The sequence below is a fragment of the Gambusia affinis genome, linkage group LG03 (assembly GCF_019740435.1).
Source record: "Gambusia affinis linkage group LG03, SWU_Gaff_1.0, whole genome shotgun sequence".
In the NCBI taxonomy this organism is placed as follows: Eukaryota; Metazoa; Chordata; class Actinopteri; order Cyprinodontiformes; family Poeciliidae; genus Gambusia; species Gambusia affinis.
In genome coordinates, this window is record NC_057870.1 from 1,586,243 (window position 1) to 1,601,937 (window position 15,695).

The following is a 15,695-nucleotide window of genomic DNA, read 5'->3' on the forward strand; positions in this document are numbered from 1 at the left end:
TTTCATTGTCATCAGAAATATTGTGCAGTGACTCTTTTCCTTATACTTGTTGATTTTTCCTGTTAAAAGCCTTGAAGGCCAAATGTTTCATCATCATAAACAATTAAAAATCAGAATTGTAATTGCCCTCCTATAAGAAACAAATTTACTTATTAGTGTTTTAACCTTTCTTGCTTTAGCTGTTGGAAAAGCATATTTCATTGTTTAGTTGTTATCTGCATCCATCTTCAACCCACCTGTGAGAAGAGTGAATATAATTTCTTTCTTTTGCTCTAGCTATATGATGTAGTTCTGTAACTGATTATTTTGTTACATCAGCTGTCGGAAGACCTGTGTTTCTATTATTATTGTGCAATTTAGCAAATGGAAATCATGTTTGAAAACTGACACATGAGAGGTTTGGTCTGATTTAACTTCAGACTGTGAGAAAAATGTGTCTATTGTATATAGACATATGGTTTCAAATGTTGATTGATTGATCTGACTCAGGTGCTTTTTCCTTGTCGATCTCAGCTGTAGGACGTCTGTCCAGGCCATCACCCGGAACAAGTGATAAAGTTACAAGATGGAACCCTACACAGTCTGTGCAGGACACACCTGCTATAGCTACATGGAGAAACTCAGGAGAATTTAAGAGTTCAACCCAAACTGGAAGTGAATTTCAACCAGCCATCACAAAAATAATTGATGTCTCATCTGAAGGCAGGATTTATTTAGATAATTACAAATTCCCTTGTAAAATATTCTCTGACTCATTTACCTCTGCAGCCCAGCTGGAGGATGCCAGCATCTGCGGTCAACATAATGTTTCCAAAAATATGTGTACAAAAAAAAACATAGGTGCTTCAGTGAGTGAATCTGTTCCTGACAACAATAGGCTGGGAAGTGAAATGGCTGTTGAGACTACTTCAGAATCTTTGAGAGATCCAGATCAGGCTTTCTCTAAATTACCAATAGATGAAGAGAGCTCTACTGTCACATGTCTCCACTTTGAGCTTTGTCAAAAAACAGACCCTACCTCTGCAGAGCCATTATGCCATGTATCTTCCAAGACAGGACATGGACCAGCTAGAGAGAGCCCCATGAACTGTACCCAAATAAACACTTACGTCAAACCAAGAAGCTTTTCCCAGGCAGACATTGGCATCACTCAGGTTCCTTCAGGTGTGTCTGGAGATGAATCACAGTCCTCAAATTTCTGTGGGAATATGAGTACACACACTTCTTCTGCTGAATCCAAGACTTCAGATTCCAGTGGTGGATCACATTCTGGAGGTTCTGACTTTAATAATCAGGTCTTGAAAGATAAAGCAGATTTAAGCCCAGAGGCTACATTACACGATTCAGACTGTCCTGCAGAAAGTGGGACAGTTGAACATCAACTGGCAGCTGGACCTCCAAAATTAAATGCGTTAAGTTTTCAAAGTATCAGTATTATAGAGGAAGAACCTCAACCAAAAGCATTCAGAAGTGAAAGCCTCGTACCTTGGGACAGAAATGTTGCCTTGAAAGATATTACGAAATTTCAATCAACCGCAATCGTGTCCAGCTTCTTGAATTCAAACAGGCAGCTGGATGTTAACATTTGCCATGAATTATCCAGAGTCAGTGACAGAATGCACAATGCAGCTCAGTATGGACTCTCTGGAAGCACTATTCAAACTGTACAATGTGCCAAAGAAAAGAACATAATTTCTTGTTCCAAATCATCAGTCTTATCACTAGAGCAGCCATGCCCCTCTATTACCCAGAGAACATTCATGGAACTTCAGTTGTCTCCATCACCACTATTTAAATATAATAAAGAAGTAACTTCAAAACCCTCTAAAGACTCTAAAATCCAAACATATGCAAGATTATCATCTAAACTTTCTCCCATTTCCAGGGCTGAAATAACTAATGGCATAGCCAAACGTGAAGGCTTTGATCACACTGAAAAAGCTCAGCTAACCACAGCGGATGACCCAAAACCAAGTCAAGTTCCGATGTCAGGCGAGACCTTGAAATTCAGTACATCTCGACCAAACTGTCGAACCATGGAAAGGTGGGGCTTATCCAAGGATGTCACCCTGTCTGCAGGCTACAAGCCTTTTTCTGTTCAACATAAAATAAAGTCCTATGAAAGCCTTGCCAACTTGGATAAACATGTGGCTAAAAGCAGTAATGTTCATACTTTTGCAGTAGCATATACAGCCTCACTTAACCAGAGGATCTCTGGATATATGGACTCGGTTAATTCTGTTGACAGGCGGGGCCACCAAAGAAATAGCAGCTCTTACAACAACTGCTTGACATCAGTAGCATCCCTCTCCCCTCCTCTTAGAAAATCTGCAGGGAATGAAAATCAGAACGCCCCCGATGGGACCATATCACATAACACTGTGGTGCTGCGAAAGAAACATGGTAGACTTCCCACCAGAATGGTGCATCAGTCGAGGGCTCTCAGTATGCCTAATTTAGAAAAACTATGCACTGATGACTTCAGTGGTGGGAATACCACAGCTGGTAATAAAAATGATCCCAGTGTCTGCTTAACTGTTGCTCCAAAATCCAACATGACCAACTGTTTCTCACCAGCTGCAATGTTTAGCAGTGGTGATGATGCGACTTCTGAGAACACTCCTCAGGGACCTTCAGACACCAGACGGCCTGGCTGGTCTATCAGGTGAGAACTTAATTCTAAACTATTTAACTTAGAATTGGTTAATATTTCAGGACACCATGACCAAAAATAAAGGCCACAGCAAAAATTAACAAACACAAGTCAGTTCTGCTATGAGTTACATATGCAATGATGTAACTCATGTCAGTCTTCAGTTTTAGTCTGTAGTTTGGTGACTTATATTTTAGTCACCAAAATATAATAATAAAGTTATGTAGACAGAGAGAAATAAAACAGTTTATGCAATTTCTAGTATTCTTTATTATGTTTATTATTTCTTTATCTTTATTTATTTTCAAGGAAGCACATTTTACACAACACATGCTCACAATATCACAAGCCAATTTCAATGTTTAAGAAGAAAACAAGTAGACAATTATGATATTACAACTCTATTTCCCAGAGAAAGATTACAACCATTGAAATGAAAAATAGAATAATCTAAAAGAAAATAATTAGTAAAAAACTACAAAGGAAAAAATAAAAACAAACAGACCAAAATGAATTTTAGAAAACATGTTGCAACTGTTGCTCATTCCTCCTCTGTTTTTGTTAAGCTGCCCTTTCGTTTGTACTTTGATGTGAAGGGTCAGATTGCTTTTACAATCTAACATATTTTTATAGATATTTTTTTAAATTATAGGCTGTAGGGATGCTCTGACCAGGCTTTTTGCTGCCGATTTTGATACCAATCATCCATGAGGCCGATCTCTGTCGATCCCCGATCACTGCTGATCGCCTGGAATGGCTGTTAATTTTTTGCTTTAGGCACAAATGAGACTGTTATCTGGTGAAATGGAAAAATTATCTGGCAATAAATTCAGCTAATTTCGACATAATTTACATATTTAATGTATATCTAGAATCTTTTTTGTAAGTTACATGCTGTAGCTTTAAGCAGACATTGTGTGTGAGAGTTTACTGTCTGTTGGAGGTTGAACGGCAATATGTCTCTGAAATATTACTACCAGTAGTGAGTAGCGGAGGTCCAACAGCAAGAGCAGAGCCCAAGATTTTACACTGCCAGCTCAAAGACTTAAATTATTTTTTGGGTTATTTGTTTAGCTTTCTGACCGTGATGCTAATCCGGGTGAGTTGTGCGCTGCTTTCCTGCTGCCTGACCGTTCCGCCCTGAATGTCCTTTTTCCTGCATTGAGCCTCGATATAAACAAACTCTGTCAGCTGCTTGTTTTTTAAATGCCATATTCCATTCGTTGTGTTGATACATTTTGACGTGCTTCACCCCCAAGGTAACTTTCTGCCGTAACACGCAAATGTCTCCATTCATTACAGTTCCACATGACAGAATTTGTTGGCGCAATTGTGCACTGTGAAGGAAAGAGGAGATAAGCTGCACACGCAGGCTGCGAAGTGAGATAAACGTGATCAGTTTTGGTGATCGGCAACAAGCGACAGTGATTGGCGATCACCGATCATACACTTTTTCACAAAAATCGGCCGTTTATGATTGTTGGCCGATCGATTGGCACAACTCTAATTAGTCTGGCCACCCGAAAAAAAGTGTCCTCCTTTTCAGAAACCCAAATCTGGTCACCCTAATTAAGGTCAGCTAAATTTTTGTGTCAGGAGCTATAAAGGACTTTGAGAACACTATGGACAGACAGTGTTTTAGTTGCCTAGAGATGGACAGTGTTTTTAAAATGTTTTCGACCCAATACCATCCTGTCCTTAGAAGCAAGAACTCTTGTAAAGATAAAGACATGAGAGGGAAGATGCAAATCCCAGGCTCAAAATGTTAGCGAGGATGAATACAAGCAATTTTAAAAATGTGTCCATAGAACGCAGTGTGATACAAGACAGAACGGATCAGTAGAGGAACACTGCAGACCTGTCAGAACCTAAAGAACCACTCAACAGAGACAGTGTCTCCTCATCCCTCCAGGATGGAGTCTCCTGGAGGCTGATATGGTGCAGAATGTTAACCATGATTGAGTTGCTTGTTGTACTTTTAGTAGACTATTATGGTTTATTTGCTTATTGTATAGTAGTATCAGCCAACATAAATTGCCATTTATATTTATCAATATATTTTATGAATACATTGTTCAGTGGCCATTTTCTGTATTATTTCACTATTTTATTAATGTGGTTTTGTGGCGTATACCATGTATATATTTCACACCCGAATGTATACTTTTATGGTGAAAGGGAGAAGGTGAGGTGAGAAGACACCAGTGGTTGTACTTCATTCTATTTTTAGTTTGGATTGGAAGACATTGAGAATAAAACAAGACTTAAATTATATTTTTGTCATTTTCTGCTGATTTCCACATTGGTGACCCCGAATATCTGAACATGTTTTTTAATGAGAACTCACCAGCTGCTGCCGCCACTTCTCTGCCAGATGTGGTTTTGGACCTAGTTTCTTGCGAGGCGGCTGTTACTCCAACCGTTGCTTCTGTTTTTGCTGCCGTTATCAAGCTTCCAGAGTTCTGGCAGCACGATCCAGAACCATGATTCCAGCATGTGGATGCCAAGTTCCATCTCCGTGGGAGAGCCACAGATTAAATCAAATACTTCCATGTAGTTGCTGCATTGTATTTCGGTTCCACCCGCAGTCTGATGGGTCTGCTGAGGAACCCACCAAATGCTAACAAATACAGCGCCCTCAAGGAGAATTTGCTTCGGCTCTACCAACTGTCAGACGCAGAGCGGGCCGATCGCTTGCTCTCTCTGAATGGCTTGGGGGATCCCAAGCCCTCTGAGATGATGGAGAACATGCTGGCATTACTTGGCTCGGGAGATGTTTCCTTCCTTTATACGCATCTGTTTCTGCGCCAGCTTCCTCTACCTGTCACACTGCCCTGGCCAGCTCTCCGCTGATCCGGACAAAAGGTTATTGCTTCCTGGCTGAAGAAGCAGACCGGATTTTGTTGGCTCCCAGGGACTACAGTGTGAATGTAGTCCCTGTAGTCCGACTCTCCTTGTGACTCAAGGAGAGTTGGAGCTTATTGATGCCGTGACTGTGGGGATGGAGTGACGACGTTCTCTGCTTCTACCATCGCCAGTTTGTAGTGAAGGCGAAACGATGCATTCCTCCGTGTTTGTTTGTGCATCAGGGTAAAGATCAAACTGGCAATCGATAGCAGCTGTGTGTGCCGGCAGCTTGGATAAGCTGCTTTTCATCATGGATGAGGTCTCTTGACATCATTTCCAGGTGGATTCGGGCACACAGTGAAGCAACTTGCCAGTTTTAGTGGCTGACATTTTTTGCAAAAGTAACGTACCGCCACTGGACCCGGCTAACGGCACCCCGATTTGCACTTTTGGATTGAGGTTGGCCTCAATCCAAAAGTGTTTCAACGGACGTGAGTTTCAGTGGGACTTTGTAATAGCTTTTATGTCTTTACCTATTTTGGGTGCAGATTTTTTGTGTTCTTTTAAGTTATTACTACATGTTGCTAATAGATGCTGTGTCTTTTGATACATGCCCCTGTAAACTTGGCGGTCCTGGCCATTGACCCCTCGCCAACATGCTTACCACAGGTCAGCGTCTGTTAGAGTTCCCATCTTTAATGGTTCCAACATTTCTGCTACCGTGGCAAAGCATGGGGTGGAACATTGTATACCTATGGTCAGTCCAACGGTTTTTGCGCAAGCGCGCCTCCTAGACACCACTAAGTTAGCGATAACGAAAGAGGAGTTTGCAAACATGGAGCGTCTTGGCATGGCTCCAAAAGTCCATGGGCATCTCCATTGCACATCTCCCTAGGCAGACGGGAGTTGGCCACCCTGTGGGTATTTTCGGCGCCTTGACAACGCAATCAGTAATGACAGGTACTCAATTCCTCACATTCAGAACTTCTCTCCCCACCTGGCTGGAGCAACCATTTTCTCTAAGGTGGACTTGGTGCAAAGTTACCATCACGTTCCAGTGCATCCATTGGATGTACCCAAAACCATAGTTATCACACCTTTTGGTTTTTATGAGTTTTCCAGCGACTGTCCTGCAGGGGATGCCATTTTTGTTCATCTATTTGGATGGCATATTGGTGGCTAGTCCCTCTGCGGAAGAATACATGGTGTACCTTCGTCAGCTGTTTGTTAGACTCAGTGAACATTGGCCTGATCGTGAACCCAGCTAAATACCAGTTTGGACTGCCTGCTGTTGAGTTCCTGGGACACAGTGTCTTCTCAAGGGGTGGTTCCTCTACCTGCAAAGGTTGAAGCAGTTTCTGCTTTTCCCTCCCCTCCCCCAGTGAAGCCCCTGCAGAAGTTTTTGGGGATGGTAAACTTTTAGAACCGTTTCATCCCACGGGAAGCTCACCTCATGCACCCTTTGTATGAAGCACTTAGAGGCAAAAAAGGGGACCAGCAGATAGAGTGTACACCTGAGAGGGTTAGGCATTCGATGATGCCATGGCGAAAAGGCCTTGGCTAATGTTGCACTTTTGGCCCATTCATTTCTTGTGGCTCTAACAACTGATGTCTCTGATTATGAGGTTGGGGCAGTTTGTTAGTGGATGGTGCCAGGCAACCCCTTGATTTTTTAGCAGGAAACTCCGGGATCCCTTTGGTAGGGAACTGCTTGCCCTTTTTCTGGCAACACGCCATTTCCACTTTATGTTGGAGGCCAGGGACTTTACTGCTTTTGTTGACCACAAGCCTCTCACTTTTTCTATGGCAAACGTTTCTGAACCATGGTTGGCTCAGCAACAACGGCATTTGTCTGCCATTTCAGAGTTCACCACTGACATTCAGCGTGTGGCTGACAAGAATAATCTGGTGACTGACTGTCTAGAGCAAAAGTTGCTTCTGTGCATTTAGGTGTGGACTACCTCGCCATGGCCACTGACCAAATGACCGACCAGGAAATATTGGCCTTTAAAGTGGCTGAATCCAGTTTGCATTCAGAGGAGGTCTCCTTTCATGAGTGTGGCGCAACCCTTCTTTATGATGTTTCAACAGGCAAACCTCGGTCTTTGGTCCCTACTAGTTGGCGTCGGTGGGTTTTTGATGCAGTCCATTCCCTTTCACACCCGGGCGTTAAATCTTCTGTTAAACTGGTAGGAGCAACATTTCTATGGCCGGGACTATCTCCTGACGATGGTGAACAGAACTATTCGGTGGCTGGATCATCCAGTGAGATGAGAGCTGTACAGTGAAGGAGGGAGGACAAAGACTTATCGACATCATGTCATGGATCACGACTTTCCTGGGACAAAGTGTCCCAGGACAGTTTCAAACATTGCAGAGACTGTCAAATGGTGTTGGATTACCACAGTTGGATATGGCATGTTTTCTGTTAAGAAAAGCAGGACGTATGAGATATGATAAACATCTCTTTTTGCTTAGACAAGGTTCTTTGCATTTGTCTGGTCTTACCCCTTTCTACCAATCTGTCATCATGTGTATTAATGATTTTGATGATGGGACTTATTGAAATGTAATGTTTGTTACTGGTTTTCTCAATTGTTACTGCACTTAAATAAAGAAAATAAAAAGACACCAATCCTATTCATCAGTATCAATTCCTTTTGTCAAAAATGTTATTTCAACCTGAATAATGTGGAGCACCTGGAATAAATTTGGCCAACAGCGAAAGCTAAATTCTAACAGCTCAAGGCTATCAGCTATGTTACATTTAATGTTAAATAACATCCCTATTTAAGATGGAATACATATTCATGTCATACTTTGATGAAATAAATTTCTCTTACACATAACTCCAATAGCTAAAAATGTAATTTTAGCTATTGGAGCTAAAAAGCTGAGAATTCTCAGTCTTTCTCCCCTGAGAATTCTGTGCCTTCAAATGATTTTAACAGAAGTTTCACATAACTTAGAAGTTGATGTAAAAATTATGTTTCTCTTAGCCACAAAATGATTATGCTCAGCAGCAAACAATATATCCCCTACTACAGCATAGATCAGCTCATCGATGAAGTAGCTATGTAACCTGACATAAAAACATTTTGCTAGATAATGTCAATCATTGAGAAGTTTTAATTTGTGGCAGATACAATTTATATATTTCACACCCGAATGTATACTTTTGTAAAGGGGAAAAGGTGAGAGGAGAAGACACCAACAGTCGTATTACATTCTATTTCTGGTTTTGGTTGGAAGACATAGAGAATAAATCAAGACTCAAATTTCTTTTTTGTCTTTTTCTGCTGACTTCCACATTGGTGACCCCTACACAACCTTCCACAAATTATTGTTATGAAACATTATCAAACACAGCATTTTGAAGCCAAAATATCTCAGAAATATACAGAGCCAAGTAGGAGAAACAATCTGTTGAACTGGACCGTTCCAGGTCGCTATCAAGCTAATTTTCTATTAGCAGCTTTACAAATCTTTTACATTACATTAACAAAACACATTAAAACAAACGTTTATCTTGGCTTTCCTCTATTCTTCCTCTTTCTTTTTTCTTTCCCTGAAGGATAAGTCCTTTTTGAGACATTGTTTTGCTTACATAACTTCTGATCAGCGCTTTGAATGTTTGGATGCTCTCTGCACATTGCACACCAGCTCGTGTTACCAGCAAAGTCTTAATTGACTTTTCATTTCTTCTGGGGTTTTATAATTAAGTAGTTGAAATTGGGTCATTTTTTCTGTATTTGCTTTGCTTAGATACAGCATTCGTACTGGCTTTAGAATGGATGTGCAGATTAATCCTCTGATTTTTAAAAATGTTCTCTGAAAAGAAGCTGGAAAACTTGTTGCAGGCTTCATTAGATCGAAATTCAGGTGATACCGTCATAGGAGGGTTTGTAAGCCTGTCAACTGTTGCAAATAAAGCTCGAGCATTTAAATGGTTTTTTTTATGACATCTGCAAAGAAAGCCTCCCTTGCATGTTTTAGTGTTGGGTGATAGTTACGTAGTCTTTCTTTCTAGATGTCATAATAAACGTGAAGTTCAGTTTTATGCCATTTTTTTTTCGGCCCTACGGCAGAGTTGTCTTGCAGATTGAATTGTTTGTGCATTTCTCCATGGAGATTTATTCTTACCAGACACAACCTTCACTTTAATGGGGGCAATGGAATCAATGATATCTGAAACTTTAGACTGAAAATCATCTACCAACATATCTACATCATTACAACTTAAGGGCGAGGAAGAAGAGTAGATTTGATGGAATGTTTCTGCTGTGTTTTCTGTGAAAGAATATTTTGTGATAGTAGCTGTTTGTCCAAGTGGGTTAACAGATAAAGAACTTTCAAAGATAACAGCGAAGTGATCCGACAGGGTGACATCAGTTACAGAGACATTGGAAATATTCACACCCTTACTGATAACCAGATCTAGTGTGTATCCTTGATGTTTGTTGCTTGTTTGTCATGTTGTATTAGACCAAAATTTTCTAATATATTAAAGAGCTTTTTGACCCTCTGTCTTGGGAGTTGACAACATCAATGTTGAAATCATCGACAATTATTAAACAATCATAATCAATTCATTTGAGAGACAGAAGCTCATTCAAGTCACTATACAACAATCCAACATATGTGGAAAATTTCTTTAAAGTTAGTGTCAAAGTTTATTTGTGGCCTTTTACCTCAACTCCAAGATACTCAAAAGAGGTGAAATGACCCAAAGAGGTTTTACTACAATTTATGGTATTCTTAAATATTGAAGCCACGCCTCTTCCTTTTTAATGTTTTCTATACTCACATAAAAAATTGTAGTTAGGAGGCGCTGATTCAATTAGTATGATTGGTTCATTATTGCCATTCAACCATGTTTCTGTCAGAAACATAACATCAATATTATGCACAGTGATGAAATCATTAATTAATAGAGCTTTGGCACAGAGCAATCTGAAAAGAGGTATTTTAAGTGACCTGGAGGCCAAAAGTTCTTCAGTCTGAGGTTCCTTTAGGCAGGAGATCAGTCTGAGAATTTGAATTTTCTTGTAGTGATCCGGACAGGTAATGTCCTCTTTTGCAGTGCTGGGGGAACAGATACATTCTGAAAGAAGACAGGTGTAAAAATAATATCTGGACCCTGGCCTCAGACCTCACAAATGCAGAGTGGTGGATCCTCTAGGAAGTCAGAAGCAGTTGGCTTAAATGAAGTGAGGTCAAAATGAATGATGTACGATCCGACAGGATGACATCAGTTACAGTCATTGGAAATATTCACACCCTTACTGATAACCAGATCCAGTGTATGTCTTTGATGTGTGTTGCTTGTTTGCAACATGTGTTAAACATATCAAGCATGTTTAACACATTTAACACATGTGTTAAACACATGTTTAGCATGTTAAACATGAAATACATACATGCAAGGCAAAGGCAAAAACAAACAAAAAAAAACTTAGAAGAGACACAACAAACTTGTAGATTATAAAATATGTAGCTAGAAAGCATTTCCCCCTTTTAGCACTTCATTTCTGATTGGGGATTTTTCACTGCTTTTTGTGACTTGGCAGCTCTTTGTCATGGATTCATCTGTGAACCCTGAACTTTAGTGTACTGAGAGAAATAGAGGCTTTTAAGCCTTTTATTTAGCTTTATTTGAAGCTAAATAAAACATAATTACTCTTATCTAGTAATAAAAACAATGCTACCATTAAGTTTCAATGGCAGCAAACAAAATTTGTTGTGGTTTTTCTCAATTATTGTATGTATGGATCAATACAAAACTCATGAATACTAAATCTGTTCAATGTGATTCTTATTTTCTTCAGGTTGAAGGAGCTGGTGGAATATCCTGTGAGTCAGCGTAAGCTGCAAACATTGCTTACCTCCCAGACAGCTCAGTCGTATGTAATGAGTTTGCTGGAAGAGACCAAGGCCCACTCTGAGGTAATTTTAAAGAAGAATTTAACTGTTCCTTGTAGACTGGACTTATGTAGACAGAGGCCTGTAAACTTAATAAAGGCTACTCTCAACCTCAGTTCAACTATTTGAAAGTACGGTTGCATGTTCCATAGTTACTGTTCCAATGGCATTTGTGTAGTGATATTTCCTTCAGCAATTCTGTAGTTAGATGTTCCCAGCAGTTTATGACAATGCACGACAGAAAAGATTGTGGAGGAAATTTTAAGAAGAACTTCTGAGTTTGTCTCTGTACAGTCATCCTTGACATAAGTTACAATGTACAGACAGAGAAAGCTATGCAGCTTCTTTACTGTTCTTCTACAGCTTCTTGAAAATTTTGTTTACAAGTGCAATGTTGCCTTTCACAGTGTGGTAGTCATAGTCTAGTGTAAAGTTACCATGGATAATCCAGTGTATGATAGGATTGAAGAGAAAGGACCGAGGACTGTGCAGTGGTTGGGTGGCCATGATGTCAGTGCCAAGTTAAAGACAGAGCCATGTTCCATAGATAACTCAATCCCAAGTGGTATGGAGGGTCTGACTGTCACTCCTTCAGAAGCCCAGTGCCATGGAGGGAAACAAAGATGGCATCGTCGATGGACTGAGCAGACCATGTGGGATAAAAACACCCAATTATGAAGGTAAATCAGACCGGGAATATTTCAGGGCTCAGTTCGAAATACTGGCAGCTGTGACCAGCAGGTTGCTGAGTCAAAGAGCTCTTCAACTTCACCCTGTTCGGTCTCTACTACTGGATCCTACTGAGAGGGCCACCTGTGACATTCTGATGAGCTCACTGAGAAGCGCACTGGCAGTTCGGCCATTTGTTTCTGACAAAAGCTCTTACAAACAGAATTGAGTGGACTATGGAGACGTGAAAGAAAATCTCCTAGGCCATTGGGGAACGATGTGGAGAACCTGACTAGGAGAGCTTATGCTCACATACTGCCTGATGTGCAGACTGAATTTACACAGAATCACTTTGTGTGAGCGCTGCCCCCTTCTGATCTGGTAACAGGAATTGAAGCTGCAAGGCTGGTCTTGGGCTCAAGAATGTTTTCAACTACAGTAAGTTTTTCCTGGTCTTGGAAAAATTGCTATGCCTCTGTCTTTCAAGGCAAATGTCAGACTTTAGAGTTTTTGTCAAAATTACAAAAACTCAACTCCCTTTTATCTTCACCAACAGTTGAACAACAAACTGAATGTGAATTAAAAGCAGCATTAATTATATGAGCACAGCAACACACCAACTCAGAACAAATAAAATGGAAAACCAGGAAAGATTCAGAACCCCTTTCACGTGTGGACGAATGCATAGGCGTAGGAACTGGGGAGGCAAGTGCATTTGTACCCCCTAATAATTTCACCGCAGTTGCGAAATATATTTGACTCTGAAATCTTCCGCTCGCGTGCTTTAATTTTGAAGGCGCACCACAGCGCCTTCGGCACCGCGCTTCCTCCCTTCTGCCTGTCCCCCCTCTGAATGGCTCAGAGTGCTCAAAGGCAGGAGGAGGAAACGGGAGTCAAAAACTCCATATGAATGAGGTAAACGGTCTGTCGGGAATGTTGCCATGAATATCGCTTGTTTATTACATCTTATTGCCAGCCATTACTAAATGAGCCATTATTTATTTATTTATTTATTGTGAATTAAAGTGTTTTTTGCTTTTTTTGTGGTTTAAAGTGTAATGTCAGTGTGAGCAATGGCCGCAGAACACCCAATCATACTCTACCACTTCACATAAGTGGTAGAGTATGATCTACCACTTAAATCATATATATTATATTATATTATATTATATTATATTATATTATATTATATTATATTATATTATATTATATTATATTATATTATATTATATTATATTATATTATATATTCAGGAGAATAGCAGTGCTAGAATAGTGATGATGGTGAAGAAAGGTGAAGAGACTGAGGAAGCTCTGGTAAGGTCTTCAATTAGTCTATTGAGTATTAACCAGTTTTTAATTTTTAAATAAACTAAACTATTTTATTAGCAGAAGGAGCAGGTCAGGGATGACATAGGAGAACCAGGTGGAGTTTCAGGGTGTGAAGATATAAAAATTATATTAATTTTAATAGAACCAGAAAGGAGAACATGTGAAGACTTATGTCAGATTGATTTTTTAAAAACATTTCAATATTTTTTTTATTATTTCCTCACTATTTATAGTGAGGAATGATTAGGAGACAATAAGAAAAGGGCTTGAGGAGAGATTTTAAAATGAGTAAAAACTTTTGCTGTAGGAAATGGGATGACACGGTAAATAGAGTTGAGATGTATAATAATGTATGCATCTGAAAATTGGTTGTTAAAATCCTCATTCTGTTTTATACAAGATATATTTTTATATTTCGTTAATTCACATTCTGATACTGTAAATTACTGTATTGTCTGCTGTAAATCCATGAATCCATGCATCAGGATGCAGAGAGTCAGAGTGAGAGAGAGACAGAAACACATAACAGTAGATATTTTTATTTTAATTTGTGGCTGAAATGACAGGAGAAAAAAAAAACATTTAGGCTTTTTTTGCAACCATTTAGGCTTTTTTGCAACAATTTGTGTTTTTCAACCTTTTGAGAGCCATGGCTCATGTTTGACTGGAAAGTGAAAAATGAAGTTGCTGAATGCAGGGCTGGAAAGTCAGACTGAGTTATCAGTGAGGAACTAAGCTTTCTGTTAGATGTGAAAAGCAAAATTTTTTATTAAGTTTGTAGGATAAACTGTTGCACTGATGTAGAGAGTTATTCAAGAACAAAGTAAATCTTTTTAGATTTTATTTTTGTTGGTCAAACTACTGTACTGAGTTTAAAACTCAGTACAGTTCCATTTTACTGGCTATTTTTTTACTTTAGAAAGAGGCAGAATCACTTCAATTGCCAGTCAACTTTTATCAATGCATTTTTGACCAAAGGCCAAATGTATTTTGACCAATAAAATATATCAGAATCTGGTGGCTAGATTGTGTGTACTGCCAGAGTATTTGTCTTGCTAATTGTGAGGCAAACGATAAAGTGAGTGTTCATCCTGGCAGTCATCTTGCTTGATGGAAGACTGAAGCCATTTTGTTCAAAAGGAAATGGAAAAAGATGTATTTGGGGCAGTTTGTCACCTTGAGATGATAAACACAGACACAGGCCTATCACCGTAATCAATAAATCAATTAATCACATGATATTGATCTTTCCGATTGTATTCTTGCATTAATTATATAACTTAAAAATGGTTTCAAAAGAACAAAGTTATTGTGCTTATTGCAATAACTTCTAGAACAATTTATCTTCCATCAAAATTTATTATTGTGACAGATATGATATATAGTGTAGTTAATTTATTACCAGAGATGGCATCGTTACTTTGAAAAAGTAGCTTGATTGCTCAAGAAAGAATTATCCATCAGCTAGAAATTGTGCATCTCTTTTCCCTCCATCGTTTGCGTTATGGTTGTGTTCTTTAGATTTAAGAAGAGGCCTCTGGCAGTTTCCCCAGGCCTTAGACATACAATTCTTGACTGCTTTCCCTAAAGACAAAGGACTGTGGCAACTTGTGTCAAAACAAATCAGAGAAGTGGCTGTGTCATGTTGGATTCAACTCTTTTAGCCCACATGCAGAACACCACAGCAGAGACAGATAATCAGTAAAAATATTTATTGAAGATTCGGGTAAGAGATGGATGAGGGAACCAGGTTCTGGGGCAATGGCTCTCGGAGGAGGCAGCTCACTAAGGAGACAGCAGAGAGCTGATGAGTTCACGGGCGTGGGAAAAAGGAAACAGGTATTCTGAACTGGAGTGATCTTACTTGTGGTGTTGTTGATTCGGATCCGGGAGGGTATAGTGCTGGGTAGGGGTCTGGCTGGACAGTGAGTCTTCTTTAGAGTTAGATCGGGTGAACTGATCCAGAAGGAGCGGAAGAGGCTGCGTTGGAGGGCGGACAAGTAAGTTCTGGCGGTGGGAGACAGAGGAGCGGTTTGACTGCACGACAGGGTTCTCAGGAAACGACTTGATCCACTGAAGGAAACCAGGGAGGGGCTTGGGCAACCAGTGGGCAACTTCCACGGCGTCACGAGGGGGAATAGGTTCCAGGAAAGCCGGGGAATACAACTCTCACGGAGGAAACTCAGCGTCTGGCTGAATGCACCTGAAGAGGAGAAACAGGATACACTAGAGATATCTTTAGGCAACAAGAAGTAGCTTACGCTAACAGGCCC

At 39.9% G+C, this 15,695-nt stretch overlaps 1 protein-coding gene across 1 annotated transcript in view; it reads left to right on the plus strand.

Annotated features, from left to right (window-relative positions):
* pdzd2 (PDZ domain containing 2) overlaps nt 1–15,695 on the plus strand; it is a 48,471-nt gene that overhangs the window by 24,737 nt on the left and 8,039 nt on the right. The window contains exons 11-12 of the mRNA XM_044110920.1: nt 514–2,665; nt 11,329–11,446. Coding sequence (XP_043966855.1) covers nt 514–2,665; nt 11,329–11,446 — 2,270 coding nt within the window. The remainder of the gene's footprint in view (nt 1–513; nt 2,666–11,328; nt 11,447–15,695) is intronic.